Genomic DNA, 27,295 nt, shown 5'->3' with positions numbered 1-27,295 from the left:
GTTCATTGGTTGATTCTTAGTAACTCATTCCAGAATGACAATTTTCCCTGGTGAGATACTGCACTAGAACTTAAAGGTATTTTCATGATTATATTAAGGTTTGCTTTGCCCTGATTTCTACTTTGCCATAAATTATTTTTTACTGCAGTTAATCTGTGCTTTGATCATTCTGACTTTGTTTTTACTGATCTATAACACACAAGGGGTTCAGTTTGCAGGGGTTGTTTTTTGTAACAAAATTTTGAAACGGTCCCTCTGGGTTACATCTGAATCTTGAATATCGATTAAGTCCAAAGTCGCGCAAATGTTGCTGTCCGTCCTGGCGAGTCCTGAGCTGCCTGTCATGGCTTGACGCGCTGCTAGTGTTGGAGTGTGGGGTCACTGATGGAGCTGTGGTTCTCTGTGACTCTGCAGGAGGAGATGGGCCACCTCCTGCAGTCTGTGAAGGAGCTTCTCTGTCTCGGTGCCTTCAGCTGCCAGCTCTTCTGTCAGGAGCTCTGGAAGGCAGAGGTGAGGGGCATCTTTAGATCCAGTGATGCATCTCCTGGCGGTCTGTGCTTCACGATTGCAATGCAAACACAGGCACACAAGCCAGAGTTTGTGGGACCACCACCAAATAATGTGCTGGGTCTTTGCAAGCAGGTTCAGCAGAGCTGGTCTGTTTTTCAGTGAATTGCAGCCCAGTCCTGCGTTTGTGATGAGGGCGACAGTGTGATTCTGTTGTGTTTCAGTAAGACTGGGACCTGAGGATTGTTCTGGCTGGGTGGGCTAATGGAAGTCTGTTTTGTGCTGCTGAGAGTATTCTCTCATGGGCTTTGAACTCAGGACATCCTGTGAATCAAATGCTTCCTTAACCAGAGAGTCACTTAGTCTTCTTGGTTGACCCTATTCCTGGAACAATAACACTTAATGAGTTTCAGGGCTATGTCAGATTATTTCATTTGTGGGGAATTGTAAAGTGTTTTGTCCATTTTATGAATTCCATGGTTCCTAAAACTGAATTCTGTGCTTTTATTTTGTAGAAACCACCCATCCTTGAAGTTGTCTGGCACCTACACAAGGGAAATGTCATAACTCTGGAGGAGATTGTAGAGAGGTAACAGGACCACTGTCTGGTTTCTGGAAATAGAAAAAAACCTGTTAAGAACACCGTGGATGATGGCAGTGAAGGAAGATCATTTACCTTGAGTCTGGCGAACCCTTCTTGCGGGTTGTGTCATTGAGGAATGTTAATCCAGTGCTGAGTCACCTGAAGGTCCCCTTCAGTGCTCAGAGAGGGAATGATTGACGGCCAAGCCTGCCGTGCAGTTCTTGGACTGGGACGTGGTGGCACCAGTGCAGACAGAGGGCCCTCAGTGGTGCTGACAGAATCCGTATTGTATTCCAGCCATCCGAGTATTGAAGTGGCCGTGGAGTGGCTGTTTGCTGACCTGTGTGCTCTGTGTGGCCAGCCAGGGGAGACTGAGGTCAGACAGCAGATATTCTCTGGTAAGTGGAGAGATCTCCTTTCCCGACTTGATTCAGGTGTTCATCCATTTTCATTTCACCTATAAAATGCCACTGCTGTATTTTTCTATTGAGTTATTTAAAAAAATATATGTACACAATTTGTTTGTTTTTCTGTTTGTCCACCATTCCCTGACTTTAGATGTCAGAAACACGGATGAAACACTGAACCACAGGGCACAAGCAGAAACTAAGTAGAAATGCATTTATCACACCCGAAGAAGGATCCACAGCCGAAATGTTGTGTTTCCTTTCTTCTCTTTTAATAATAATAATAATAATAATAATAATAATAATTGCTTACACTTATATAGCGCTTTTCTGGACACTTCACTCCACTTCTCTGTTTTTTATAAATCGTAAATATTTTCACTAATAACCAATAATAATTACCAATAATATAATAATAATTATTATTATTATTTTCAATAATAGAAATAATAGTCACTTCCTGAATTGTTATGGTTATTAAATGTGATGGTGCGGTGCTCATAGTTGTTCCAGTAAATATCGTTTTCCCCCACCACAGACGTGTTGACGGTGTTGGTGAGAAACAGTTTCCCTGAAAGCCAAAATCTGCAGTCCCATGGCAAGACACATCAGGTAACCGGACATTATAGTTATAAATGAACGAGTTATCAATTCCTAAGGAGGAACAGTTTGTGTGCACAGTGATCCCTGATAAAACCGAGGTAGCTCTTACTGCATGATGGCTACGATCCTGAGGTTCAGAGTACAGTGGTAGGAAGCGTATTAACAACAGAAATCAAAACAGGTGACAAAAACGAATAAAATTAAAAGTAATACAAATAGCAGTTGTGTTTGTGCAAAGGCAGTGGTGTCTTAACATCACATTTGACTTTTTCTGTGCTTAGGCTGGTGACAGACGTTAGCCTGTTCCAGTATTTTCACAAGTGATGGGAAAACGTCTTTAAGACTAGCACACACAAAAAAGAAAAGCAAACAAAAGCTGAAGACTGGTATTTAAACACAAGTTCGCACACGGGGAGAGAATCTGTATCAATTAAAAGCTGTCCTGTTGTTTCTTAAATGATGTGGGCATTGGTCTGGGAATGAAGAGACACTCCCTGTGGATTTCTGGATTTCAGAATTACTTCTCTTATTAGCTTATAACTAATATATTGTTGTTTGTATTTTAAAATAATGTCCTCCCAAATACATAACTGAGTCCACGGGAGACAAGTGAACCTGAGTTCCCCAGTGAGTGAAGAGAGATGAATTATCTTTGCTCGGGAAGCTATTGTACTGTATGTCTAGATTTCGTGGTACAAAGTCAGTAGGGCATCCCCCATAATTGTGAAATATTTCCTTGTAATAACTGAAGATACATTTTGTCTTTAACATTTTATTTCCTTTAATTTGCCATGATTTTCTGTCATGATATTTATGCCCTATATTTCTGTCGCTCGTCTCAAGGACTTTCTTTCTGGTTTCCAGGTGTGTTTTGCGGTCACCAATGACATGCTGTCATGTGAGTATGGACTTTAGCTTAATTGTGTCGTTAACCTGCTCTCTCGGCACGCACTCTTTTTTTTAAGCAGGGCGTTCTTATTTACCCAAAGCGTGGTGGGAGTCAGGAACAGACTGCCCAGCGATAGTGCTTCATATGATGCTCTGGGATTCTTCAAGAAGCAGCTGGGCGTGATCCTAGCATCAAAAGGCAATCAAATGGGCTAGCTGGACTGAATGGTCTCATTGCACACCAGTGTTTTAATGGAACGGCTTCCTGGAAATGGTTACACTGGTTGGCACTGAGCCTCTGACATTCATTAAGTTATATTGTGTTTTCTCTAAACTTATTTTTAAACTTTATTTTTGTGCAATTCAATCAGGTGTATGCCTGGCTACACATAAAACAATGCTTCCTATATTGTTTTGCATTGCTTAGCTCTTTATGTACAGGTCATATGTACAGGGTGTATAAATTTAGCCAATTCTATCTGTTCAGTCCCTTATATCCACTCCTTTTACTTTCCCTCGGTGAATAACTGGTTCCAAAAAAATGGTTCCAGGAAACTGCTAACTCATCTACATCATATAATGAACACTGCTCCGGAGGTACAAATCTGTGATAAAGACAGCCACGGGACAGGTTATCTCTTTAAGTGTGTCTTTACTCCACAGGGGTTCTTGATGCTGCATCTCATGACAAGCAAGAGCAACAATCTCCTAGGAAGAAGGCAGCAAAGTTTTGGTAAGAACGTTTATATAGAAATATGTTCAGGCCTGCAGAGCCATTCTTTATCTTTAGGTTGTTTGTTGTTGTTATAATCTATTTGTTGTATGCCCTGGTCCAGATTGACTCAAAATACATTTATGAGATGTACAATAGGCTAGTCACGATCATGTGCACACTACAAATGAAAAATAAGGTTAGTACAAGCTCCCAGTGCAATGGCGGGCACAGTGTGATGCAAAAGGAAATTTAAAACTGGAAATGGACAGAGTGGACACCAGAGAGTCCGGTGCAGGATACTTCATGTCCGCAGCAGACAGAAGCGATCAGCAAATCGCACCACCAGTCCGAGAGGGAAGAAATAGAGAGATCAGTGGTACTGTCTAAACGGAGGAGTTTGGATTTGTAGCCGGGACGAGGGACTAGACTGAGCGGTTCTCAGTTCTGTGGATACTTTATTCCCCCACCACTTACAGAGGAGTGAGGGTGGAGAACGACCAGGCTCTGGAGGTGGGAGAAAGGAGAGAGGGTGCAGGGGAAAATAAGACTGGAGTGGCTGAGGCAGTGATAAGCAAGAACCAGAGTTCAGGTGCATGCCAATTGTTGTTGCATTTGTTTGAAGGCATCATATTTGTGTTCATTTGAGATCAGAATAATTACAGAAACCAAAATTGGTACCATTGCTGAATCAGTTGAACAGGTCTCGCCTAAAGAGCTCTGTGCCGGCCTCGTTGGAACTTGTCTGTATTTGTTTAGGTTGTCCATTGTTATCGGTTAATTACCAAAATTGCTTCACGTCACCTCTTGCTGTGACACTCTTTGTGAATTGTGCTCTTCTTGCTCCAGGATGAATGCATTTGATGTAGCATTGTACAAAGGGGCTGTCCTGCTCGGCACTCTGCAGAAGTTCTTCCTACACTCCCTCACACAGATCCTCACCTACAAGCCTCACCTGAAAGGTCAGAACCTTAAAACCTGTTAGAGGATGATGATCACCTTAACACTTATGGCTTTGTAGCAGCACATACCTCTAAACATTGCTGGCAAATCACATTTATGAGAATCGCTAGAGAGTGGACAGATTTGACTGCTTGCAACCAAAACAAATAACCTTTCCTTGTTTGCTTGGATGCTCTGCTGTGATGTCTTTTAATCTTTCCCACTGTAACCTGAGGGTTACTCCTCAGAAGGTTCCTCACGCAAATTGTAAGGTGTGTCTGAAAAACTGTTTCCTTTTTCCTGTGCTTGCTGTAGTAATCAAACAATTATATTTTTACACAACATTTCCAAAAGTTCCTCTTAAAACTTTACATTCATACAAGTGTTGGTACACGAACCTTAAATGTTAGTCAGTCTTTTCTGCAGGGAAAGTTAGATTTACCTGCAGAAAGGTAAAATATATTCAGTATTTTTTCTTTGCACCAATACTGAAGATTGCCTTTGAATCTATGTTTGCCTTAGACACGAAGGTTTTTATTATGGTTATCCAAAGACAGATCTCCAGTTTTCCCGGCAGAGTGACCTGATTCAAAATGAGCCCTTTCCCTTTCCGTTCCTCCTCTCCAGTGTCCGATGCTCTTGGCATGCAGTGGCAGTGGAGCTTTGCTAAAACCTGCCCCCTGCTGACCTCATTGTACCGTAAGGTAAGAGGAGAGACAGAAAATCTCACAGTGGCACAACTGAAATGCCAGTATAGTCAGTACTGGAAATTTATTATAGAAACAAAGGAAAAGGTGGGTGTACAAGTCTTTGCGTAGGAGAGGAAACACAACTGTGCTGATATGTATCTTAACTCTTCTTGAGGAAACGTTAAGACCTGTACTTACAGCAGGGGTGTTTTCCAGATCTCTTCTACATCTTCAGCCGTCACAGAACATACTCACACACGTCGGTTTTGGAGAATTTGGATTTTCGTCCTCAAGCACTTCTGTTATCAGCAGTGCCAGCGAGCTGGGCTGTGATAATTTGATAGGAATTGCCCTCATTAGTTAAAAAATGTGATTACTAAGACATTTTGGTAAAAGATTTCCTTTCTGGAACTTATACCACATGGTCAAAGTCTACAATACCATGTGGTACAATAAGGCCTCCAGGGGCATGGCCCTTTCTGATGGGTTTCCTGACAAACACCGGCATTGTAGCATAACAGCTCAATTCTGATATTAAACTTATGTATTAGAATATTATATAAATATTATTTATATTCTTATTCTACATATTCTTTTTATTATCTTCAACCTTTTCCTCTACAGTCATATTTTTATCCCAATGTTTCTTCTGATATTTCTTCAAAAAAAACCTGCATGAAGTCACTGGACATATTTCCATCCTATTTTTATGATTCATCTTTAATTCCCAGTTTACCTCTTTTTGTATTGTTTCTTTCTGACCTCCTCTTCACTTAAATAACAGCTATAATCGACATCATTCAAATCATTTTCTGTACATGTGAAGGATACAGTAGCTATTCCAGTTTCTGATTTCTTCACTGAATTGACACTTGTGCTTCTTTGTTACTGCTGTATCCTTGCTGCGTATTGGAACATTAATGCTAAAAAATAGAACAAAAACCACACATTAGTCAGGCCATTTCACCTTCATTCAGTTTTAACACAACTTATTCTTTTTGTTTCTTAGCCCATAAGATTTTTGTGATGAACTTCAGTTTTAAGCTAGTTTTTGTGAGTGCTTCACAGGAAATAGAATTGCTGATGGTCTTTTCTCCAGACTAGACCAGCTGTTGTCCTGTGATCCCCAGGTGCTGGATACGTTTCACATCAATTATGTAGCACTGGAGTGTTGTTTTGATCATTCTCATTATTCAATAAAAAATGTAAGAGAAAAGATACAAAATGCATTATGATAACCAGAGGGCGAGGAATGTTCTGAAAGACTGCTTTCATCTCAGAACAAAACAAGCTGCCTGTTGTTAGAGTATTTTGTTAATTCTGAGCATGTCTTGTTGGACAATTCAGTGGACTGATGAGCACATCCTCACTGCACCAAGTAATTTACATATTGCTCATTAGCTTTTGTCCCTCCTGCTGTTAATTATCATTGTCAGTTTGAAGGGGATGTGATATGGTTCATTTTTAAAGGAACGCTAACAGTAGGCAGAAATCAATCCCTAGATCCATGCTGTAAAATGACAATCTCATACACTCCCATACCGGACATGTTGTGAGAGGCTTTTCTGGTTTCTGTGGGATGCTTTGACAGTCCAATTTAGAATAAGTGTATACTGAGGACAGTCTCCCAGCGGTCCCCAGACAATTGGGTAACATCCACTGAGGAATAAAGGAGCAGATACAGTGATTTTGTACAGCTGCTGTTCCTCACTGTGATCTTCCACAGCGCAGAAAAGCCAAAGCTTGTTGACAATAATGAGGAAAAGCAACTTCACACTTTCTGTGGATAATAGCTTGGTTTGCATTTTGTTCCAACTGAATTGAATAAAATGTGGACTGTAGAATAAATGATAACAAGCCGTTTTTTCAAGTATTGATTCAAATTTCAATTACAGATTTTGAAAACCTCATGTTCCTTATTCTTTCTCATGTGAAATGGTAGCTGTTAATTATTCTGCCATGCCTGTTGGATGTAAAGCACGTGCTGAATTATTTTAATATGAACTGTCTAGAATTTCTTCTGAGACCATCATTTAGACTACCCAATGTTTGTGTCAGACAGTGTGGGATCAAAAAGAAGCCGGTATCTATTAAAATGGATTTTTCAAAAGCAGTTTTGTGCAGATGCGTTGTTCAGTACCAAACACGTATCCAAGAGAATGCCTCTATACCTGCTGTTAGACAGGCTGTGTTCCACAGCAGGAATGAGTTTAATCATTCAACAATATAAGATCAGTCAGGCAGAAGCCTAGTGATGTAGTTGTGTAGTCATTATGTAGAAATGTACTTATTTTGATTTATAAAAGTAATTTGGAACAAACTTTTTTAACTGTGAGAATCTTTAAAGAGGGGAGAGTTGTCTGACACCATACTGTGAATTATTCCACAGTTATGTATTTTTAAAACCACATCACATTCTCCACTCTTTCAGCCTTGTTCCCCTAGTGAGAAAGACAGGCACACCTGCCTTGGAATAGTTTCAGAGCCTGATGACAGCATTGTAATACATTTGAAAAGCACTGAATGCTCATTAGGTCTGTGACTAGCGGGTGATCAGTTTTAAAGAGAAAATGTTTTCCACCGATGAAACTTTTCTCAGTGAGTGAAGAACGTATGCAAGTGTGAAACATTCTGGATTAAAAATCAGAGCTGTATTTTAAGGCTTGTGCTAAATTTGTTTGTTTTAAAAACAAAACAACAAAAATAGGTTAGTTGTGACTGATTTCCAGTGTTATTTTTGCGGATTATTTTCTCCCTGCTTGTGCTCCAGTTGGAAGAGAGAATCCAGCAACGCTGTTTGCAGCTAGACAGTAAAGGGGATGGACAGCTGAAGACTACATTTTACAGCTATTTTGTTAGTTATTAAGACCTTAACAAACAGGTCGTATGACTTCCTAGCCAAATTATCTGATCTAGTGAGTAATTAAAATTCCACATCTTAATTGCCTGCTTCCCTTGCAGCTCTTTGTTCTGTTCAGCGAGGAGGAGCTGGTGCATCACTTGCGGCAGGTCCTGGAGACGCACGAAGTGAACTGGCAGCATGTGCTCTCCAGTGTCTCCACGCTGCTGGTGTGTCACACACAGGCCCAGCACAGACTCAAGGGTGAGAGTGCTGGGCCTCTATCGCCTGGAAGACAGGGGCTCCTCTAAGAATGAATGCACCTTGCTACAGTATGTCTAGCTTTAGCTTTACAGAGGCTATCTACAATGAAGAACCTTGAGTAAATCCCAAGGCATCAAATCCATGGTCAAAACAGACCAAGCTGATTGTCAGTAATCTGTACGGTCAAGTAGAGGTGCTGCTAGTTATACCAGAGGCGCAGATGTACCGTGGAACAGTTTTCAATATGGATAATATGCACAATGGTGTGACAAACCATAGTCTTACACGGGTGTCAATTAATTAAAGCTTTTTAAAAATTTATCGGGTTTTTGCATATCATGTGAATGTCTCTATGACCTAAGTAGAAACAGCCTCTGTAAATATCTCACCCACCGAACGGACTTACTAATGTGAGGACTGAGGTCTGTCCTCTGATATGGGCAGGACCTGTTTTCCTCTGACAGATCTGGTCATTGAATGGAGCCATGCATTCTGAAGTTGGAGATTCCTGGTCTACATTCTCTAAATAATAGCGGCACAGGGCACAGAAATAACCATAAATCCCATGACTTAAAAGAAGTCTGAACAGGTGAATCTGTGCATGCAGAGGCAATGTAGTCAAGATGTCCTTTGGCATTGATCGCTGATTATATAATTAGATGCAGGCAGATAGATGCAGGTGAAGACTAGTAAGATGTATTGCTGCTGAACATAAATATGAATAGCATCACTGAGCGGTCTCTTCTTAGTCAGCAGGTGTTATAGCTTCCCTGATTGATCTTTGCCTGTATCTAGCCTGTCCTAATGTGTTCCAGGTGTCTAACCCCTCACAGTACCTTCCTGTGTTTCTCAGATCTGCTGACCCAGCTTCTCACCAAAGCCTTTGAGCTGTACGACTTGGAGAGCCTCATCACAGCTTTCCTGCTGGCTCGGCAGGCGTCCCTGGAGGGTCCGGCGGTGTTCATGTCCTACACAGGGTGGTACAAGGTATGCCGGACCCCCAGCTGCTCTTACACTCTATTCGGACTGTGAGAGAAGGCAAGAGTTCTGCTTTGTTACACTGAAATGCGAGCTTTTATTATTTGCTTTTAACAGATTCATTGTAGTATCTTTTAAATTCACAAAATGTAAAGTACTTTAATATGCCAGTTTAGGAAACGTTAGAAATCTTTAGAATATTTCAGAATAAGATATTATAAAATTGTTTGCTTGTCTTTCTGTGTTTTTAGTGTTTGTTTCTTCTTTCGTTCCCCTTTAGTTTGAAGTGTATATATGACTGCAGGGGTGTTGTCCATCACTCTACAAATCTGCTTGTTTTACTCCTCTTATTTTTCTCATTTTTCACATTTCTTAAGCCAGAGTCTTGTAGCAATAAAACTCATAGAACTAAATATACTGTATGTCATCGAGGTGCTGTCTAACTTTCTCAAAAGTGCTTTTGTGTTCCTGGTTTCAATGTCAGCCTCTTGTGGGTCAATATTTTAAAAGTGTGAACGCACTTTAGTTTTTTTTTTTATTTTAAACTTTGTGTATGACTTACAAAACGTTTTGGTCGTGTGAGCAAAAAATGGTCATGTTTCAGAAGAGAACACCGAAATTAGATTAGACTCTAAAAGTGAGAACACTGAGAGATGCAACGTTTTTTTTGCTTTTTAATTAACAAAGATGCCCCCTGTTAAATCGAGTCTGCTTGCATAAAATGCCGGTCGTGTCTCCCAGAAGGTATAAATAAAGAAAAGCGTTGAAAGGCGACTATCCGCTGTAGTGCACTCAGAGTGTCATGTGGGTGTGCTGGGCTTGGCAATTAGCAGTCTGTTTTCGGAACAGCATTTCACTGCTGGCTCCACCGGAGCGTCAGCACCACCGAGGCGCTGGCACCCAGGGCTGGATTTAGAAGCACTGCTAATCTGCAGGTTAAGAATAACATCTCTGGGGACTGTTAGGATGGAAACTTTTTTTGGGGCCAAGAAATTGAGGTTTTTTAACCGAAGTTTAGGAAGGATAAAGACAGACAAAGCCGGATTCACCGGGCTGTTTTGAATCTCAGTCATTTCTGATTTTCGCTGTGTGCAGTATATCTCACGCAGCAGCAAATCCTTACAGGCCTCCTGTTCTGGTACCAACCAGGCTTCTCCTGGCTCAGCTTCTGAGCAGTGAAAAGATCAGGCTTGAGGGTAGCGACGCTGCTGTCCTGTTGTAGATGCAGATCTGCGCTGCAGGTTAGAAGGACATGGTTCTCTTCCATTGCTGTGGTCAGTAAGAGGTAAAGAGTTTTGCATGGTCAACAGCACCACAGGTGAATTAGGATGTGCAGAGATGAAGAGGAGTCTGGGTGAAAATGGACACAAGGCCTTGAAGAGAGACATTCCTGGTCAGGTCAAAGGGAGAGAGAAGGGGAGAAAGACAATGCCAGGAAAGCCACAGTCACTTAAATGATCTGATTGCGGATCTTTTAAAACCAAAATGCTCAGTTGCAACCTGTGGCTTCCTCTTCACAGATGTCCTTTGGGAGTGCGAGCGGTTACCATGGAAACAGCAAGAAGTCCCTGGTGTTCCTGCTCAAGTTCCTGTCAGACCTGGTGCCGTTCGAGCCGCCACAGTACTTGAAGGTGTTTTATATCATCTTGTAAGAGGACGCCGCTGAGCCACAGCGTGTGGGAACCTGAGCTCAAAATAGCCAGAGCTGTACAAGAGTGTGAAAGTGCAAGTTGCCCTTGGGAGACTGAATTCATGACAAACCTCCCATTCCTTATTCCCCCCCCTTCCCCTCCCCCCCCCCCACTTTGATCCACACTTGTTTGTAAATGACAATAAAGCAGAAATATTTAGTTTTTTGATGAGAGCGAGAGACTAAACATGATCTTTAAATCGACCTCTTTTTCATCTTATATACTGTAGCACTCTTTCACTAAAGAAAATCAACATTGAGCCCTCCTGCTCTTCACAGTGTTTATACTGCTTTGTTGTTTATGATCTATGACTTCATGAACTCCTCCTGGTCGAGGGGAAGCCTCCTCCAGGTGTTGCTGACCCCTGCCCTCGCTGGCCAGCTCGCCCTGCCGCTGCGCACGAGGTTTTGACCGGAGGCAGAGCTGGAAAGCTCTCCGGAGTGAATGAAACCCCGATGGCCGGAATCTGAAAACCACTCCCATGTTTCCGTCCCCCACCGAGGGGGCTTGCAGTGCTGATCGTTAAAAGCGGCGAAACGGCAGCCAACCCGTAATACTTCAGACTTGTGTTAATCAAACTTCTTGCATATCTCTTGTCCTTAGTGCCATCTGGTGGCGTGCTCTGGGCTGCGTTTTCTTCTACCCCTCTCTCACACGCTGCTCTCCTCCTTGTCCACCAGGTCCACGTGCTTCATCCTCCCTATGTGCCCACGAAGTACCGGTCTTTTCTGCAGGAGTACGTGTCCCTGGCCAAGACCAGGCTGGCGGACCTCAAGGTAAGTTTCGGGAATCTGATCCCCCTCTGACAGTTTACCTCTGCATTTCCCAGAGCTCCTTGAAATTCTGAAAGAAAAGGGGTGCTGATCATTTACGTGAGCACTGCTGCTTCGCAACGCTGGGACCCTGGGGTCGATTCCTGACCTGCAGTACTGTTTGCGTCGAGTTTGTATGTTCTTCCCGTATTTGCGCGAATTTCCTCCAACAGTCCGAAAAAACATACTATTAGCTTAAACGGCTTCTGGGAAAATTGGCTCTGATGGGAGTGGATGGGTGTCTGTGTCTGTGCGTGCCCTGCGATGGACTGGAGTCCAGTCCAGGGTGTGCCCAACCATTGCTGGGATAGGCTCTGGCTACCCCGCAACCCTGAATTGGAGGAAGAGTTTAGAAACTGGGTGGGTGGAAATGACTTCTTGAAGGTGAAGCATCTGTAAATTGAGCAGCAGATCAGATCAGTTTTGAATAAACAGAATATGTTTGTTTTAGACTTATTTTTCATGTTGTGAAACTGGTAACCCAGAGTTTTCATAACTTAACAGCCCATAATTCAGTACTGTTAAATTTGTTTTTTTGTCCCTGATACTGTAGGTCTCCTTTGAGGAAATGGGCCTTTATGAAGTTGTGTCAGGATCTGGAGCACCGGAGCAGGTTAAAGATTTTCACCTTTTTGCCTCTGCATGTTCACGGGATGTGTGAATTCAGGTTAAAACATTGTAAGTTAGATATTTGCAGTTAATTTGGACTGAATCTGGAAAGTTAATTTGAAAGTGTGAAGTTTGGCGAACTGTACACCAGCTGCATTGATCAATTGCATGTACACACATGTCACAAATTTTATAAACAATGTGAATGAATGACAGTCAAAACTACTTTCATGGTTCTTTTCCATTTGCCCACAAATAACTGCCAGCCCCAGTGCCAGGCCCAGCAGGACGTGGAGAAGGCCATCTCTCTGTTTGAGAAAATAGGCAGGATCCCTGCCAACGTGATGGAGGCCAGGTATTACTGCCTTTATTTCCCCATATATTGTGATATAATCCAGAAGACAGTCCACAGTATGTCAATTGAACATGACCAATACATGAGACACAGATTTTGCAGTGTAGTATATAATTGTGTATTGTGTATCACTCTTTGTAGTAAAACAAATTGAAACCAGCAGGTGAAATTAATCTGTTAAAAGAATAAAGATGCACACTTCCTGACCGGAACATGAAGAAATGCTAGTACAATGAACAGCCTTACTTTGTGACAGACCGTACTGTACCTCTCTGGCTCTGTTGAGACATTTATCCACCACCTTCCTGATCTACACCCAGCTGGAATTAGGATAATCAGTGGCATATGCATTTCAGTCACTCCTTAACACCTCAGATCAATCCTCCTGGAAGAATGGGATGGGACATGGCTACATTGTCAAACCATATATTATTAATATTATTCAGTCCTAATATTCAGGTCATGAGTTTGGTCAGAACAGATCTCATTGGGTGACCTATTTGTTTCCTGTATCTTGTAGTATTTTCAGAAGACCTTACTACATGTCTAAATTTCTGCCAGTCTTGCTCACACCTCGTTTGGTAAGTATTCTTGAATTCTCATTGTAAATGCCATGCATTACACTAGGTAAGCTTGCCTTAAATTTAGCTTTGAGCTGGAAAGTGAATCATCTACCATGTAGCTGTGCCTGATATTTTTTGACTGTTCCTTCATTCTGTTTTTTTTCCTCACTTATTGTTTTGCATTATTGCAGTAGTAATTTCAGATTTATTGAGGAAAGCACTTTCTACTAAGTACTTGCATTGGAAATGTTATTCGGATTAACCAGATCAATCAGCACAGCTAATGCCCAATCTAGAAAAAAACATGTTGTGTAATCAGTACTCATGAAAACTCCTTATTATCAGTAAAAGTACTGAGAAAAATCATTAGGAGTCACAGAGCACAAACACAAAGAAGCAGGTCTGAATGTTACTTCTCCTTTCTTTTGGACTGTCTAGCAACAGTTAGAATCTGATTCTTCCTGAGCACCTGTGAACAAATAACATAAACAGCAAGGCTATTCTTGATAAAGGCCAAGATGAGCAGAAAATGAAAAAGCCCCAAAGTGACAGCTTGTTAGGATTTCTGATCAGCCAGGAACAAATGCTACAATTTCTTTATCCCTTAGTGTCTTCCCAAGAAATAGGATTTGCTTGGCATAACGTAAGATCAAAAACTGAGGCTATATCACTGCTGACAAATTAATCATTCTTTTTAAAATTGTTCTAGATTCCAGATATCCTTGTAAACCTTTAATTCCTTCTGTTTTTACTGCCCTCCAGCTTCCTGGCAAACCAGATGCTCGGATGGCTTTCATCGAATCCCTCAGAAAGTAAGTTGTGCATCATTGCAGTGCAAGCTGGTTGGCTTATTTGCAAAAACACCAGAAGGCATTGATTAAATAAATATTTATGACAGATCCTGCCTTGGAAATGTGCGTTAATCTTGGAGGCTTTGTTTTGTGATGACTCAATGTTTTGCTTTGAGGGTACTGTTTTAGCAAAGCATGCAAATTTGTTGAGTTTTTACATCACAAACCTTGGCCAGCAGAGTTATCAAAATCTTCCTGGACTTGTTAAAATATTTAGTATGATTTATAGATCAACTAAAGTTTTTACACTTGTGTATAATGCATTTTAAACTTGGCTCTCATTTAAATTCATCCTGAAATTCTGTATGTAATTTGTATAGAAGCAGGGAGAGAGTCAGAATTACCCTGAAGTCTTTTTTTCTCTTTCCTTCTTTCAGAGCTGATAAAATTCCAGGAAACATGCATGCAGCCTATTTGCAAGCTTGTCAAAAGGAGAAGCAGAGACAGCCTGAGGGTTTGTGGATTTACTTTCTAAATCATCAGTTTTTTTACAAAGCAGGATAGTTTCAGAGTGCCACCCAAGTCGAGTCTTCCAACAGCTCTTGCATATTACGTTAAATCCATAAACCTACCACTCCTTTCGGTTTTGTGTGCTAGAGTAAAATCAGAATGGCTTGTAAAATAGAGAGATGTGGAGATAAAAATCAATGACAAGTGATTTATATTTACTGTAGGCTCTGTAGCCCTGCAGGTGGATCTATATTCTTAATAAAGAGACCAACTAGCAGTTAGCAAGTAGCACGCTGCAGACACAGTTGGAGAAGCTGAAGACGTTTCTTTGTCTTTTTTTTTATTTTTTAATGAAATAAGGCATCAGCAACAAAACACAGAATTAAGAAAATTAGGCAGTCTCCGAATCTTATCAGAGATATGAATGTGTTGCTGGAGGTCAGGTCTAGCAATGTTAGAGAATTATATGGCATTAGCTCTTTAGAGAGAGATTGTAAATATTTATAAGTCAAAATTGCCCTTCATAATGCAACATTTATACAAATGTATTTAAAGGACTACTTTCATTGACTCCAAGTTCATTTGTTCTTATTGACTGGATATGGCTGTTGTATCAGTTCAGGCATGCTCATTTGGTGATAGAATTGAAACAGATATTCAGTAGATTACAGCTGCTTTGCACTTGTATGACACTTGGTAGTAATTTCTAAATGTTGGTATAAATTCTTATTGTCCGTTACTTATTGCAGATACAGTGACATTGTAAGTTTCATACTGTGATATTATAAGCATTTCCTGTATATTTTTAGTTCACCAATGAACCTGCACCATATGATACCTATAAAGAGCCAAACCAGACTTTGTTGCCTGGTGTTGTCTTACGTGTGAGACATGAGACGGCACGAGTCTTTCCTGCAGGCACTGCTGGTTCGTCTTGCCCAGGTGTGCCCCCCGCTGACAAAGCGCAGTGACTGGCCTGTGCCCCTGTGCTTTCAGGTGGGGAGGGCAGTGTGGAGGTGAGCCTGCCCAGGGGGCCGCTGGAGCAGCTGCAGGCAGAGCTGCGGGACCTGACCGCCGTGCTGTCTGAGAAGGGCGTAGCGGATGGTAGGCGGCAGGCTGTGTTGAAGTCACTAACATTCCTGGGAACATCCTGGATAAAGCCGGAGCCTCTGTCAGTTCATTACCTTCACTGGAGTCGGAAACTCTGTCTGGGGCTGGATTTGTATGGTCAATGGCACCAGTCGTTGGGGAAATCCCAGGAATGGTCACTAGGATCGGACTGCCAAGCTGCATTCCCAGAGGGCCTCACACAGTGTGGTTTGCGTTTTTGGTTGTGAATTAGTTACCCAAACCGATATTTCTTTTTTTTAAGCTCTCAACCGTTCCAGTATACACAGAAACACACTGACTATACAGATAATGAATGGATGCTTCTCACGCAGTTTTGCTCTGTTGCCCCTTTTGAGGTTGATGTGACAACATCTGTAGGATAAAGCAGTTAAGTTGATTAAATACTCACAGCTATATCCAGAATAGAAGTAACACCTCATACCCATATCACTTTTACTGCAATAAAAGCACATTCTGCTGACTCTGGGGAATTGGGCTTTGAAGTAATAATTTTCCTTTTTATTTTTTTCTTCTTCAAATCTCCATCAACATCTCTCTTACTTTCAGATATCTCATCCCGCCTGTCGCTGATTTCAGAGACACTGAAAACCCTTTTTAACAAGACAAATGACCTGCCTTCAGAAGCCCCATTAAAAATCAATCTTACATCTCCCAGCGCAGAGTCTCTGGAAACCAAAGTAAGTGTCTTATGCATTGTAGAGATGAACGTCAATAATTTCTGCAGGCAAGAATGGAAGAGAAATGTACTCGTACAGCTAGTTTGTATGCAGAGGAATATGAGCCTGCAGAGGTGAATCCTACAGAAAGATACATAATTTGTATAACGGTAAAAAAAAGTGTTAATAATATTACAAAGTGTCAAGGCTTGATACAGAACAGCAAAGAAAAGAAAATGTTCTTAATGTAATGTGATACTGTTAGCACTTGCAATATCCTGAGAATATAATAATGATTGATAATGATAACGATATGTGAAAATATTATTTCCTTAGGTCACCGACATAATACTAAAGAATTTTTGTCAGAACCTAATGAATGTCTCCAAGATCAATCCTCCAAACAGGTGAGGATATGGACTGGCCAGCAGCTTCTAACAGACGGGTGTACTCAGTCACTTTTTTAAAAATGGAAATATTGAGTGTTGAGCTGTATCTGTAGCAGATGACATCCAAACAAGGTACAGTAGATGGGCCATTTCTTATTTGTAATTTTTATAAGAATAGAATCCCTTTAAAAAATTCAGGCTCATCTGATAGTTTTCCCTTCACATTTAACCTTGTAAAGTGCTGACTCTTTTAAGATCGGAAAGATGTATGGTTACCCACATTTTAATTCATGATTAAAACTTATATAAACTGATGTATTGAGTTGATTTAGCCAGTCAGTTGTCTCTCAGTGAGCAGATGTTTCCCCAGTGTACCACATGTGTACTCCTGTAGCTGAGCTTGATCCTAGATACTTCATCTCCGTGCTGAGATTGCAAAGGCTTTTTTACCTTTCTAAGCAGGGCAACAAAAAACAATTCATATCACTAGCTTAGAAGTGCGTAACATGCTATGTGATTGAATTCCTGCATCCTTAACCACATTTATAAGGACTATTGGGATGATGCCCAGCTTTTATGTCCTGCGTTGCAGACAAGGAGACTGGGCTTCGCTGTTTGTGAAGATGCTGCATGGGCACAGGCAGCTTTTGCAAAACCTCCTAAATAGGCTGTGGTACCTAATATGCCGTCAGGTAATGACATGTCTTTAAAATATTTCGTCATGCAAAACATCTTAAATGTCTTTTTCTTGGGATGTTGTGAAGCTGTCTTTGCTTTTAATGTATTGTTTTGCTGTGGTCTTCATTTGTTGTGTGTCACTTTTTGCATTTTTTTGAACGGGTTTGCAGTGACCTTTTCACAGTCATAAGCCCAGCTCTCGTGGTTCAAGAAGAAATTCAATTGCTCAAGCTGTAAAGCACAAACAAGAGCAGATTTGATCAAGGTTTTGTAAATTGTTCCAACACACGAATGCTGACCCTTTGCAGTTACTTCAAATTATGCTCAGTAAACAGAATGCACAGATATATCTGGAAATTTAAAATTCACTTTTGGGGAGATGCTAGAAAATACTTTTTACATAGGGAATTATCAATACATGGAATGAATTATTGGAATAGCAGATGCGGAGGATGCTGATATCTTTCAAAATGAGGCTTGACTCTGTGACAGAATCACTTAGTGTGTAGAAAAATGATGAGCACTGACTTTTGAGAGGGGCTGAAAAGCCTTTTCTCAAAATTAACTTTTTTTATGTTCCTGTGAGTGTTTGTCCAGCCTAAATGGATTCATAAAACAACCTCCCATTTCAAATAAAAAAGTCTACATTTGTGGGGAGTTCCTTCCACCAGTTTTATAACCCTAAAGTGAACTGAGATATAGGGTCAGAACTTAATGAAAGCGGGTCTGTTGTGTATCTTTCCTCTGTATTCTCTCTGCAGGGATCCTCTCTGAGCTCCGGGCACATCCTGGGACTGTCTGTGTTTGTGGTGCATCTGCATGAGTCCCGGACGCTGGCTCCTCTTGATACCAGTGTTCTGGGCTCCTGCTCGGAGTCCTTTGCCGAAGCTCTGGGCAGCTCACTGGCTTGCAACACAGAGGAGACCATGACGTTCTGCTTGAGGTGACAGTGCACACTTCGTTTTGTACGTGCTGCTCTTCTGATTCACTTACACCTACGTCTGCAGGCCTCAGGACATTGCAAAGTACTGGGTATTATTAGCGTTTTTCTGAAACTCAAGCGATATATTCACTGAAATTTGAGATGCTAGACACTCCTGGGGTGTTATCAGGGATTTTCCAATCACATGTAAGCACCTGATTTTTTTATGGGTTTGGGTGTTGCCCAAGTAAAAAATACATTTTCTGCATCCTGCCTGACTATTCTGGGTGAGTGTTAGGTTTGTAATATCCCTGGTCTCCGGAAATAAACCACGCATTTCAAAGATGAAATGAGGCTGATGATTAATTTTCTCTGTGAACATGTGTGGCTCTTTAAAAAATTAAAAACATAAGATCTAGATTATTGCAGGGCATGTACAGGGCTGCAGTGCTTTATCATGTCCCAGTAAAAGCCCAAAGCATTTTGAACATGTTCTGCTTTCTCCAGAAAATAACTCTCTTTCCTTTTTAAATTAGGTTTTGCGTGTCAGCAGTCTCCTATGGCCTTTGCAAATTTTCTGCATCATCCATTGAGAATATCCAAGGTTACATACCCAAAGCCTTCTTCAAAAAGGTACAGAATTGCCCATGATTGTTAGCATCTGGTTTTCGACCCTGTGTTAGATGTGCTGATAGTTAATAGATTTGACCCATCTGCCAGCAGGGAGATAACAAGAGCAATCAGCTTATTCACACTCCCACAACTTTTGCATGAAGCAGTGCCTCCTGGGCCTAGTTTTAATTTAACGTCCGTGTAGTTTCTGCGTGTGTCTATGGTTCGTGTTTCAATGCTCGTTCTGAAACCCACTGCCCTTGTGGATTTGGAATATTTTTAGCATGTCCCCTTGTAGTCTACCTTGTTCAATACTAAATAGGTTCAGTTCCTTCATTCTGTGAGCGTAGGACATTCCTTTAAACCCTGGAATGTATCTGGTTGCTCTCCTCTGGAAGGATTTCTCTGCAGCAATATCTTTTTCATACCATGGTGACCAACATTGTACACCAGCGTCTAAATGACGCCATACTAGTGCATTGTACAATTTTTACATAACACCACATAACATCCCCTTAATCCCGTATGGTCTGAGAGAGTCACCCCTTCATCCCCCAGCTCCTGTACCTGATTCCCCGACTGGCTCCGGAGGTGCGTGCTGGGGCTGAGGAAGAGGCGCAAGGAAATGTGTGGAGACTCCGTGCCAATCCCTGTACCAAGTGGAGGAGCTCGGCCCTGGCCCTCTGGAGACACCCCAGCTTCCAAACTCTTCACAGGCTCCCACAATTCCAGGTTTCAATCCAATATTAAAAGTCCCAGGCCTTCCCCAAAAACGGGTCAATATCTTTGCCTTATGATTACGTCTTTGATTCCTTGTTTCTCTGTGCTTCCATATCATGTACTGTATGCAGTGCCACAGCGTTTTTGCCTGATGGATGAATCTCACCATATGTTGTTTGATCACAAATACAGGCTAAGACATGAAAGTATGTAAACCTTAATAGGATGAGGGGGAGTGGGAAAGAAAACAGTAGCAAAACACAGTGACTGACGAAGAACTTAAACTGATTACTTTTAGAATAAACACAAGCAGTTAAGTAAAATGTGTGGTGGGTTGGGGGTGTATGTGTAGCAGACAGACATAAATGGAGTGAACTGTCTTACAAGCTGATGTACTTCTGTCTGCCAGTGTAGTCTTTGCAGAGGAGAAGGGCAGAGTCAGTCAGTGAAATGGGGAAGAGCAGAGTACCAGCAACCTTCTACTGAGACTTACACACTGAAGGAAAGTTTAAGCAATCCACCCTCGTTACCTGTCTGTGGAGGGAGCCACGGTCTAGCCACCACACTAATGTGCCGGCCCAGTTAATGTTCTTATCTGATATAACGCCTCCTGCAGTACAATCCCAGCTCTGCGTGTGAGACTCCTGAGGGGGTAGATATTGTTGATGTGTAATCTGTATTGGTGATAATACAATGAATCCTTGCGTGGTAGAACGACCAGAAATCGGCAGTGAAGCTGGAAACATGGAAACGCACTTCTAAATAGCGGGAATGTGCCTTTTGATTTCGCGCAGCTGACCTTTCAAGACTGGCTGGGGGCGGAGCTGGGAGTCCAGAGAAGCGCAGACGCTCTGACTGATCCAGAGAGGTACAGGGAAATGCGTTTTCTTTGCAGCACGTCCAGTAAAACGAGTGTGGTGCCGCACAAGGATGTCGAACGCAGTGGCGTTTAAACTCCTTGTGGCGCCCCCTCCTCCCGGTCGTGATAGACGGCTCCCTGTGAGCGTGCGGTTCAGAACTACGAGGGGGTGTCTCTTCTGGTTCAGCGGCTGCATGCTCACAGCAGTGTGTCCTCCCAGACAGGAGTACCAGCAGTGGGCGTGTCACCAGCAGTACCTGCCTGCCCCGCTGGCCATGGGCGGCTGTGATGGACACCTGGAGACCGCCTGTCTGGCCATCTTTAACGCGGCAGTGGAGACGAGTCTGAGGTGTGTTTCCACACCAGCCTTGCTCTTGGTATTGCATCTAAGAGTGGTTGCAAAGGAGAGGGGAAACTTTCAGGTCATTCTGATATTTTAACCTTTTTGTCCCATAAGCCCTAACCCCAGGTTAGGAAGAGTTTCTCAGGGATAGGATGGGCTTTCCCTTCAAATTATAAATCAAGTTAAATCGTTATTCTTACCCCTTTAATGAGGGTTTTAATGTTACTTTGGTCTTATCTTTCTTTCCTGTAGGTCAAATTTCAGGTACAGTTAGTATAGTGCCTATCAGTGGCAGTTTATTGAAGTGATATTAACAGTCTGACTAGGAAGTTAATCATGACTGATAAGTGAAGCATGCTTGATTGAACCACTTAAAACATTATAGAATTATGTCATCTAATTAGCCTAATGCAAACCCTGAATTAACTTTTGTGAAGGTTTTAATGCTAACTTAGTCTTATTTTCATTTTTCATATAGACTGCTATTGCAGTTACAGTTAGTATGGTGACCATCAATGGCAGTTAATCCGTTTCAAGTTAATCATGACAGAAATGTGAAAGACTTGATTAACCCGCTTAAAACACAAGCACATCTCCACATCAACTCCTAAATTAGAGTCATTTTCTAGCATTAATATCTTTCCGGTATCTGTCAATGTTCACCAGTTTTGTTCTGTAAGTTCAGCTGTCAGCCAAGTTAAAAAGGGTCTAGTCTTGTAACTGTACCCCAGCTTTCTGAGCAACAGAGCTTAATACATAACAGTGTTTTAAATGAAAGGCTGGAAGTTGCAACACTTATTATGTACTGTAGGTTTGTAAGCTTTTTTTCTGATTTAGATGAAGATGATGACCAGTCGGTTCTGGTTTATACTGCTAAAAATGTAATACGTGGGCGATACAATATATTCATTCCTTTTCATTGCTTTCTGCTTGCTTGTGGGGAATTTATTCTATTTCCAGTAAAAGCAAACACTGGATGCTCTTTATTCTGTATTTTCAGTTGCAGGTCGACTTGTTCAGACTACAGTTTTCCTGAAGGATCAGAGCCAAGAAGATACTCTGACACATGTTATCCTGACATTCTCTCTAGGCTCCAGGTAAAGTCACTGAAGAGCACATGGTTTCCTGTCGGTCTCTTCTATCTTAGCAGATGAGCATTGTTGCTGGTTCCTTTGACATCGGCTGCTCCCAACATCTCAGCTGGCTTTTGCCTGATCGTGATTTTCAAGGCAGTGTCTCCGGGCTGCCTTTGCAGGAGATGGTGTACGATTTGGAGATGGTGCGAGCCAGGAGGCTGTCTGCAGGAGACTGCCAAGATGGTGGCCACTTCCTTTTTGGTGCGATTTCAGAGAGGTGTGCAGCGATCCCCCGCAGTGACCACCTCGCTGACCAGCTGGCCCACCAACAGGTCCTCCACGCCTTCACCAGGTAACCGGAGACACCAGGAGGACCAGGTTGAGCCCCACCACAGCGTGCCTCTTCAAGGACTTAGGGGGCAGATTGGAGATGTCAAGAAGCAGCTGTGCCTACTGAGATTGTTTTTGTCCCTTTCAGAACGGCAGCTGTTAGAGGCAAAAGATTCTCCCCAATTCTGCCCCTTATCCCTCATCAGGATCATGCCCCAATGCAACATTTCATGCTATTAAATAATTCAGATAACATTATGTGGAGTTTCTCAAGGAGTTTGAGAGTGAGGAGCTAACCCTCTGCCACTCTCCCTGAAGTAAACATGGGTGATGACCATGCCTGACTCAGTATTTATCGTGTTGCCAAGATCCACCATCCCATCTTACCCTCTGCCAGCAGCTGCTCCCAGGCTCTGCCCTCCTGGTCCAAAGTGTTTCCAGTGACGTCATCCTACTGACCAGGCTGATGCTCTCTGGCAGGTGTTCTTACATCCTGTCTCGTTTCTCTCCTCTTAGCATACTCACCACACTGCCTCCCAGCGTTCTCGTGCGAGCTCGTCGGAGGGGCCCGCGGACTGCTCTGAACTGCGAAACGTTCTTTGACTTTGTGAATGAAAAGCAGGTACTTCATGCCCAGAGCTTTTGGAGCAGATTTTACTCTATCAAACTTTAATTTGTTTCCTTCTGGTACTTGGTTAATAAGACTTTTAAATCCTTTCATCTGAAGTATTTGATGTTGTAGTCTATAGTTTGCCATTATGTAATCTAAGGTTTTCCTTAATGGGTGCTTCTGGTTTTCTTCACACCGTTTAGTTTTCGTGGGACGTTTCTGTAAAAGTCACGCTGCTTTCTGAATGTGAGTGACGGCGAATGTGTGTTTTGCAGAGGAACAGCTGTACTGGAAGGTGTGTCCTGCCCTATGAGCTCACTGCACACTTCTTCAGGGTGAGACGGGATTTTGATTGTTAGGAAATGAGTCTGGGTAGCTCTGTGCCCTGCTGCCATGTTTTCTGTCGGCCCCACAGGGCGTGCTGAGCGCCAGTCTGGACTGTGCTGTGCCCGGTGCTGCCGTGTGTGAGGTTCTGACCCAGTGCGCCCTGCAGTGCCCTCTGATCATCATCTCGGCAGGGGTAAGGACACTGGACCCAATCACAACCCACTTGAAAAAACCTGATTTGTTGATCACATTTGGTATGAACCTTCCAAATCTAGTCCTGAAAACGCCAGAGGCTTCCGTTTGAGTTTTGAATTGGTAGTTATTCTTCTATTTTTGTGCTTTCCCAACTGGGGGTTGGCAGTCGTGATGTCCTGTGAGTCATGCATGGGTATGACTGCGTTTTGAATCCAGGGCAGGTATCAGTCAGCTAAGCCCTGTTGTTAGGAGGCTGCTGAGCCTGCCAGAGGCCTAACTGCTGTGTTTGTGCCAGCTGTGGTGGGCCAGGCTGCAGCCCGTGCTCTGGTCCCAGTGGAGGAGGCTGAGCGCAGACCCACTACCAGAGGAGCTCCAGAGGATGGCAGACTGCCACTCCTGGGCCCGCAGGTACTGCCCTCCGTCCAGCCAGACGTTTAGATCACTGTGGATCTTATTACACTGCTTTCATGATGTATAAACACCTTTACCCCCCCTCCCCCAACTGACATGTTATGAAATAAAATGGAAGTTAGACACTCCCTTGCCCAGACTCTCTCTGTTTTGCAGAAATTTAAAAAAATGCCGTGGGTAAATACTGACTAGGGCAATAGGGTAATAAGAATAAGAATATTCTTTAAAGGTATATAAGTCTTGTACTGAATCTAATGTTTGAGTATTAAATATTCAAGACTGTTCAGGTGGTACCATGTCATGTAGAGTGTCCTCTAGCTGTTTTTTAAAAACGGTTGTAGGGACATCCCTGTAATTTAACACAAAAGTTGGAGAAAAAAAACAATTTAATTATTTAGCATGAAACAGTCTAAAGTTATTCCCAGAATTGCAGAGCCCTCCAGTTAATTCTGACAGATATTGGTGAGGATCGAAACCTCGAATTGGCGATATCTTTGATACCTCCCTGCTGCAAGCGGTGTAGTCTTTCAGGACCGTCGGTGGTCGCGGAAGCGCATCGAGGGGTGGGAGTTGTCCTAGGGACAGGATGTGTCATGTGTTCTCTCTGCTGCAGCGTGCTGTGCGGGAGGGTGACCACTCCGGCCTCCGACTCCGCCTTGATCCTGGCGGCCAGTCTGCACTGGGCCCTGCAGAGGAACCCGGCGGGCCGGGGCCTCGGGGCCACGCTGACAGAGCTGGAGGAACACGGCCCGCAGGTGAGGGCCATCCCCCTCCCAGCATGCATCAGGGGCCCAGATCAACTTTTCCATAGACGGCACTCCGCATCAGTCGTTTTCCATGCTTTCCAAGGTGTTGCGTTTCGAATGGGCTGCACTGTCAACATTAATAAGGAGTATCAGAATCATGTTTCTCCAGGAATTATTTACGTGACTCTTGCTGATACCTAATTCTTGTAGGCCGCCTTTGTGAGAGGCCCTGTCTCCAGCTAATCCTGAGCTACGTTACTTGACTGGCTGAACACACTCCGTTTTCGGTTTCCTGCAGAGTAGCCGAGGATTGATGGCACGTGTGATGTTGCGGGGTTCATTAATTGTGATGCAGAGACTACCTTCACCCTGTGATATGCGTGTCATGTGCAGTTCGACACCGTTCCGAGCTGCGAAGGTGTTTGGTCCGTGTTGGGAAATTGACCTTTGGATCGGTTGTTCTGCTTTGTGTTTCAGCTGCTGGTGTTTCTTCTCTTCTTCTCCCTGATGGATCTCATCACTGCCGAAATTCATCCCAAGGTACCAGTGGCCTCTTCCTGCCTGGCTGTGGGCTGTGCAGGAGTTTCTTTATGTATGGCTGCTCTGAACAGGGCAGATTGAAAAGGCCTCTGTTGTCCACTCGAAAATTCATCGTCTCGCAGAGAAACCTTCTTTCCTTCTACTGCCCCTCTAGTTTTGTGTGTCACTCCGGTGTAGGTAGTGATCTCCAGAGCTGCCAGTTTTGCATGTCAGCTAAGGGCAGTTTTCTGTGTTGTAAAGGGGCCAACTGATTCCCAGCAAGCTCAGGAGTGCTGTGCAGACATCCTTAAGAGCCTCGAAGACTGTGGTCATTGGCTGGTTCTTTTCCGTGGGCCAAGCGCAGGTAACATTTTACAGACAACAGCAGCAGTCAAATGTTGGCTTACCCGGAGTCCTGGGTCAGATCTGGCAAACAGCCGAGATGTGTTTAATCCATCAGATAGGCACTACTGAACTTCTACATGTGGACAAAAGGGAATTTGACCCAGCTGTAGACAGCAAAAACCTCTCACTAGGTATAAATAAATCCATCTTAAAAATTCAAAAGATCTTAAGAGTGCAACCATGCTGTCATTATGTTACTTGCATGGTATTACAGATTTTTTTTTCCTTTTTCCTATTTTTTACCGAGATCAAGGCCCATACCAGATTGTATACAAAATGATGTCTGAAATGCATGTGAAGTTGTTGCCTCTGGCTTTCTACAGGTAAGATGGTGCTGTGTGTGATATAAGAAGATGGCTTATCTTGAAGTGAAAACAGTAAAAATGAATAGCTACTTCTGGCTAGAGCTAAGCTTGATCTTGATATGATTTGTATTGTCCTTGTTTGAGTGGCAACCAAGCTTTGGATGTATAATAAATATTTAATGAGCTCTCGTTCATCGTCGCTCTTTGTTCTCATTGATCATTTTCTATAAGATCTAACTTTAGATTTATAAGTAAAGTTTAATTGATCTTGCAGTAAGGTTTGCTTACGTTGTGCGTCATCAGTGCTTCAAAATCATGAAGTGTCTTCTAATTTAACAGCCCTTAATGACTTCCATGTTCCAAAATTGAAACCTGAACTAATGAAGCTGTTTTTCCCCAGTCTTGTTCTCAGCCTGGAGAATTCCCAGCTGGGCTGTTTAGTCAGAGCCCAGGATTTCCTGAGAACTGCCCTGGAGATGTACAGCAGACTAGTGGGTCTGTTTGTGGATGGCACAGCGGGAGAACAACGGATTCCTGAGCAGGTAAGGGAGCACAAACGCAGCAGGAGGAGTGACGAAACAGATCGTCAGTCTGACGTTTGTACAGATCACGGGCCTCGATCCTCTTTAGTGTTCGCTGTCTCGGGTTATACCGCTTTATCTCATTTCAACTTTTCCGGTTTCGTTTGGGATCATCGTTTTCCATACCCACCCAGTTAAGAGTCTTCAGTTGTTTTTTTCAACAATAACGCGTCAGCCTGCCGGTACAGTAGTGCTCTGCAGTGCGACTTGCCATTGGTCCATTGGTCAGGCTACCTGCGCAGTGGCGCCTTTTGGAGGAGCAGCCGTCTCTGAGTGATGTCACTCCTAACCTGCAGCTGTCCAGCATGTGACAGGAGTAGCTGTTCGCCAGAAAGAATCTAATTGCACACCGCTATTACAGGTTGATATGATCGTTATTGATAAAATTAATTTTGGTGCCCAACAATGTAAATTCTTCACTCTTCACCGAGTACCCAAGCACCGTTTATGTTGGTGTTTATGTATCAGTAGGATTCCTGTCATTTGTTGATTATGGACAAAGAGCGCTGAATGAATTGGTTTATTACACTTGAATAACTTTTCTCTGTTCTGCAGGTTGACTCTGTGAAGATTCTGACTGAAGCTCAGCGGTTTCTCCTTCGCACTATTTCAGTGTGTCCACAGAGCAGCTTTTTGTACAGGAAACGGGTATATACCTATTTATTAAGCATGGGGATTATTTCTTCAAATGTAAAGTGCTGATTGAAGTCAGGTCTTAGGTGCACATACATTAATCT

At 42.8% G+C, this 27,295-nt stretch overlaps 1 protein-coding gene across 6 annotated transcripts in view; it reads left to right on the top strand.

The window, feature by feature from the left end:
• LOC107079982 (Fanconi anemia group A protein) overlaps positions 1-27,295 on the top strand; it is a 32,413-nt gene that overhangs the window by 4,168 nt on the left and 950 nt on the right. For 4 of the 6 annotated variants that reach the window (XM_069181388.1, XM_069181387.1, XM_069181386.1 and 1 more), the window contains exons 6-43: positions 415-510; positions 1,023-1,096; positions 1,388-1,488; positions 2,036-2,109; positions 2,965-2,998; positions 3,652-3,721; positions 4,550-4,662; positions 5,270-5,346; positions 8,293-8,434; positions 9,288-9,421; positions 10,933-11,043; positions 11,784-11,879; positions 12,469-12,528; positions 12,791-12,879; positions 13,400-13,460; positions 14,205-14,254; positions 14,671-14,747; positions 15,740-15,847; positions 16,421-16,551; positions 16,867-16,937; positions 17,512-17,611; positions 18,359-18,540; positions 19,056-19,152; positions 19,690-19,863; positions 20,646-20,719; positions 20,931-21,059; positions 22,054-22,150; positions 22,309-22,481; positions 22,976-23,081; positions 23,345-23,404; positions 23,485-23,589; positions 23,887-23,999; positions 24,616-24,757; positions 25,226-25,288; positions 25,529-25,631; positions 25,920-25,995; positions 26,378-26,519; positions 27,114-27,206. In XM_069181388.1, the coding sequence (XP_069037489.1) occupies positions 415-510; positions 1,023-1,096; positions 1,388-1,488; positions 2,036-2,109; positions 2,965-2,998; positions 3,652-3,721; positions 4,550-4,662; positions 5,270-5,346; positions 8,293-8,434; positions 9,288-9,421; positions 10,933-11,043; positions 11,784-11,879; positions 12,469-12,528; positions 12,791-12,879; positions 13,400-13,460; positions 14,205-14,254; positions 14,671-14,747; positions 15,740-15,847; positions 16,421-16,551; positions 16,867-16,937; positions 17,512-17,611; positions 18,359-18,540; positions 19,056-19,152; positions 19,690-19,863; positions 20,646-20,719; positions 20,931-21,059; positions 22,054-22,150; positions 22,309-22,481; positions 22,976-23,081; positions 23,345-23,404; positions 23,485-23,589; positions 23,887-23,999; positions 24,616-24,757; positions 25,226-25,288; positions 25,529-25,631; positions 25,920-25,995; positions 26,378-26,519; positions 27,114-27,206 (3,798 nt within the window). The remainder of the gene's footprint in view (positions 1-414; positions 511-1,022; positions 1,097-1,387; positions 1,489-2,035; positions 2,110-2,964; positions 2,999-3,651; positions 3,722-4,549; positions 4,663-5,269; positions 5,347-8,292; positions 8,435-9,287; positions 9,422-10,932; positions 11,044-11,783; positions 11,880-12,468; positions 12,529-12,790; positions 12,880-13,399; positions 13,461-14,204; positions 14,255-14,670; positions 14,748-15,739; positions 15,848-16,420; positions 16,552-16,866; positions 16,938-17,511; positions 17,612-18,358; positions 18,541-19,055; positions 19,153-19,689; positions 19,864-20,645; positions 20,720-20,930; positions 21,060-22,053; positions 22,151-22,308; positions 22,482-22,975; positions 23,082-23,344; positions 23,405-23,484; positions 23,590-23,886; positions 24,000-24,615; positions 24,758-25,225; positions 25,289-25,528; positions 25,632-25,919; positions 25,996-26,377; positions 26,520-27,113; positions 27,207-27,295) is intronic. The other 2 variants (XM_069181390.1, XM_069181391.1) reach the window with 2 other exon arrangements.

The sequence above is a fragment of the Lepisosteus oculatus genome, chromosome 20, assembly GCF_040954835.1.
Source record: "Lepisosteus oculatus isolate fLepOcu1 chromosome 20, fLepOcu1.hap2, whole genome shotgun sequence".
Classification (NCBI taxonomy): domain Eukaryota; kingdom Metazoa; phylum Chordata; class Actinopteri; order Semionotiformes; family Lepisosteidae; genus Lepisosteus; species Lepisosteus oculatus.
The sequence above is the reverse complement of the archived record's forward strand: the minus strand, read 5'-3'. Positions and strand labels throughout refer to the sequence as shown.